The sequence below is a fragment of the Asterias rubens genome, chromosome 18 (assembly GCF_902459465.1).
Source record: "Asterias rubens chromosome 18, eAstRub1.3, whole genome shotgun sequence".
Taxonomy (NCBI): Eukaryota; Metazoa; Echinodermata; class Asteroidea; order Forcipulatida; family Asteriidae; genus Asterias; species Asterias rubens.
This window is the reverse complement of record NC_047079.1, coordinates 43,427-46,400: the sequence shown is the minus strand read 5'-3', so window position 1 is coordinate 46,400 and position 2,974 is coordinate 43,427. Positions and strand designations below refer to the sequence as shown.

Below are 2,974 nucleotides of genomic sequence, written 5' to 3'. Positions count from 1 at the left end.
TATACGAGGATGCGAGGTATAATGAAAACCACGCAATTTAGAGCTATATATTTGTGTGAGTCATCGTATTCTACTTTTAAAACCTCTTTCTACCCATACGCATTTTGTAACACGGTTACAAACGCTTTGTATAGACCAACTCATGCAATCCAGGCAACGTGTTCCTTTAATAATAGGCGTGTCTAATGAATACCACGTGGATCATTGCGACTGTTATAAGTTGATTTCGCTTATAAAAGTCTCATTGTTTTGCAGAGCACTTGGCACAGACGCTTAAACGAAATCAACCAATCTTGTCTATTATTGGCCGATAAAATAATGCACACAGTTATGTCTCGCACCCAACTCGTATGTGTACTTCTGTTTCTTGGTGCATTGCTTGTACCAAGTGTGATTACAGCTGATTCTGACGTGGAAGTCCGAAGCTTCAATGGTTAGTATTTGAAACCGACATCATTCAAAGTGCACAGTCTTATCAGTTGCAGAAGTATTAAATGCAGTGGACACTATTTGTTATTACTAAAAATAATTATTATCATAAAACCTTTCTTGATTACGGGTAATTGGGAGAGGTTGATAGTATAAAACATTGTGAGAAACAGCTCCCTCTGAAGTGACGTAGTTTTCGAGAAAGAAGTAATTTTCCACGAATTTGATTTCGAGACCTCAGATTTAGAATTTGAGGTCTCGAAATCAAGCGTCTGAAAGCACACAACTTCGTGTGACCATGGTGCGACAAGGGTGTTTTTTCTTTCATTAATATCTCGCAACTTCGACGACCGAGTTTTCACAGGTTTGTTATTTTATGCATATGGTGAGATACACCAACTGTGAAGACAATATAGTGTCCAGTGTCCTTAACACGTAATTTCAAAATATGGTTACTCGTACAATAAAACTAGTTGTGATGATGTGGCCTAAGTGCTTAGTAAATTTACTTTAACTAAACGTGTGTACAAAGAAAATAAACTTTGGTTTACATCATCAATGTTATCACAGGAAAGTATATCACACTAAAGTTTAGTTTTACTTGCTTTGTCTCTTGGGTGTTTGGTAATTACTAAAAATATATACTAGCATAAAAACTTTCTTGGTAACGAGAAACGGGGAGCTGTTAATTATATAAAACAATGTGAGAAACGACTCCCTCTGAAGTATTTGAGAAAGAGGTAATTTCTCATTAAAATAGTAAAAGACTTCTGACCAGAAGCCTTTTATTCCCATCTGAATGCACACTTTGGGAATTTTTTTTCTTCATCATTTTCTTGCAACGTCAATAACCAATTTAGCCCAAATTTTCACAGGTTTGTTATTAATATGCATATGTTGAGACACACCAAGTGAGAATACTGGTCTTTGACAATCACTTAAGGTGTCCGGTGCCTTTAAACAAAATTCTTGTTTGACACGGCCTAAATGAAGACGATACTTTTTTTTGCTGTTCCCCAGATACAATGATAGCACTAACGGAAGCATTAAGTGGAAATTTCGCTGATCAAAATTGGAATGAAGAGATGGCCATGTGGCTTCCAAACGCCTATCTTTTAATGGAAGGAATCCCTCCGGCTTATGGAACGGAAGGTAAAAAAAGCTTGTTAATTAGTGTATTTCTCTAGACGTATTTGTTTGTATACTTTTATTTCAGATGATCAGCATTGGTTTATATACAGCCACTAATGCTGGGTATCAACAATAAGAAATGAAAAAACAAAAGCAACGAAAACATTTAAATAAATGCATTAATACAAATACAACTGTTTAAGGTAATTATGAAGAAGTACAATAATGGCTATGTGTTTTCATCCTGGTAGCCATTCGTCAAGCTATGCGGGACGATCAACATCCCGAGACCATATCATCTGAGTACCTCGTGGTGGCACCAAATGAGGAAGGGGCCGACTACGTTTACGTCTTATTCACCGAAAAGTGGCACGATAACAACGGAAAACTGATCGGTAACAAGAAGTAAGTTTACCCTTTCTTTATTAGGCCTACTATCTCATGAGTTTGGGGGGGGGGGGGGGTTCGGGGTGGGTCTATCTATATATAGCCTAAACATCTGACGTCACAATTACGTCAGAGACGATGATCTCGAACCACTGGCAATGGTTGCCATTGTCGCTTATCTATGGGAAATTGTTTTGTCTAATTCAATTAACACGAGAAAGAAAAAAATTTGGAGGATGGCAATTCTAAAATACAAAAAATATCTCTTATAAGTTAGTTGTACGTACACGATAAGTTTGAATTTATTGTGTACGTACACATTAAGAGAGAGATTTTGTTTTATTTATTTGGCGGCAACTCGCTTCCGTATTAATTTAAATATCTCTCTGTAATTATTATCAAAAACAGAATTGTCTTCACCAAAACCTAGTGGGACGGATCAAACTTCCCGTGCACATTAGACAGGGAGTGGCAGGGAATGGTCAAACACCTCGGGCAGGTCGGATTCTAGATCTTATTGGATGAATCACATTCTGATTGATTTTGTTTTTATATTCTACAGGTGTCTGGCGGTATGGCGTAATACTGACCAAGGCTACAAGGTTGCCATTTTTATGGTCAATTCCAACGTGTAATAATTAGAGCCAACATCAACGGTTGTGCGGCACCTAAATGTAGCCCGAGCCATGTTTGGGGCTACATTAAGGTCCGGGCTACATTTAGGTACATGTTTGGGGCTACATTTAGGTCAGGCTACATTTAGGACTCGGGCTACATTTAGCTGCCGCACAAACGGTTCATGATTTTCTCCTAAATGATCATGTGGACTTAGGAACTTTAAAGGGATATTTATAGTTAATACATTTTCGATGGATTTGCAGGATGGGATTTAGTATGAGGTCAATAAACCACGGCAAACGAGCGAACGGAGCCTGAAGCCGAAGCCGTGTATTCGAAAGGGCCAAAATATCCAACCATCTAACATCAACAGTTTATAAAGAAAATACTCAGCTTCTTCAAATAGATT

The 2,974-nt window shown here is 37.8% G+C and overlaps 1 protein-coding gene across 1 annotated transcript; it reads left to right on the top strand.

The window, feature by feature from the left end:
- The first annotated feature begins 264 nt into the window (after positions 1-264).
- LOC117302693 lies at positions 265-2,665 on the top strand. Its single transcript, XM_033786690.1, has 4 exons — positions 265-433; positions 1,450-1,581; positions 1,812-1,965; positions 2,510-2,665. Exons 1-4 carry the CDS (start codon positions 319-321, stop codon positions 2,580-2,582), a joined length of 474 nt encoding a protein of 157 aa, XP_033642581.1. The 5' UTR covers positions 265-318; the 3' UTR covers positions 2,583-2,665.
- The last annotated feature ends 309 nt before the right edge of the window (positions 2,666-2,974 follow it).

Bases quoted from the DNA above. Each gene is read 5' to 3' on its own strand.
- LOC117302693 (XM_033786690.1), top strand. From the start codon at position 319: ATGCACACAGTTATGTCTCGCACCCAACTCGTATGTGTACTTCTGTTT. The intron at 434-1,449 runs GTTAGTATTTGA...GCTGTTCCCCAG, and splicing joins GGAAGTCCGAAGCTTCAATG to ATACAATGATAGCACTAACG. The intron at 1,582-1,811 runs GTAAAAAAAGCT...TCATCCTGGTAG, and splicing joins TCCGGCTTATGGAACGGAAG to CCATTCGTCAAGCTATGCGG.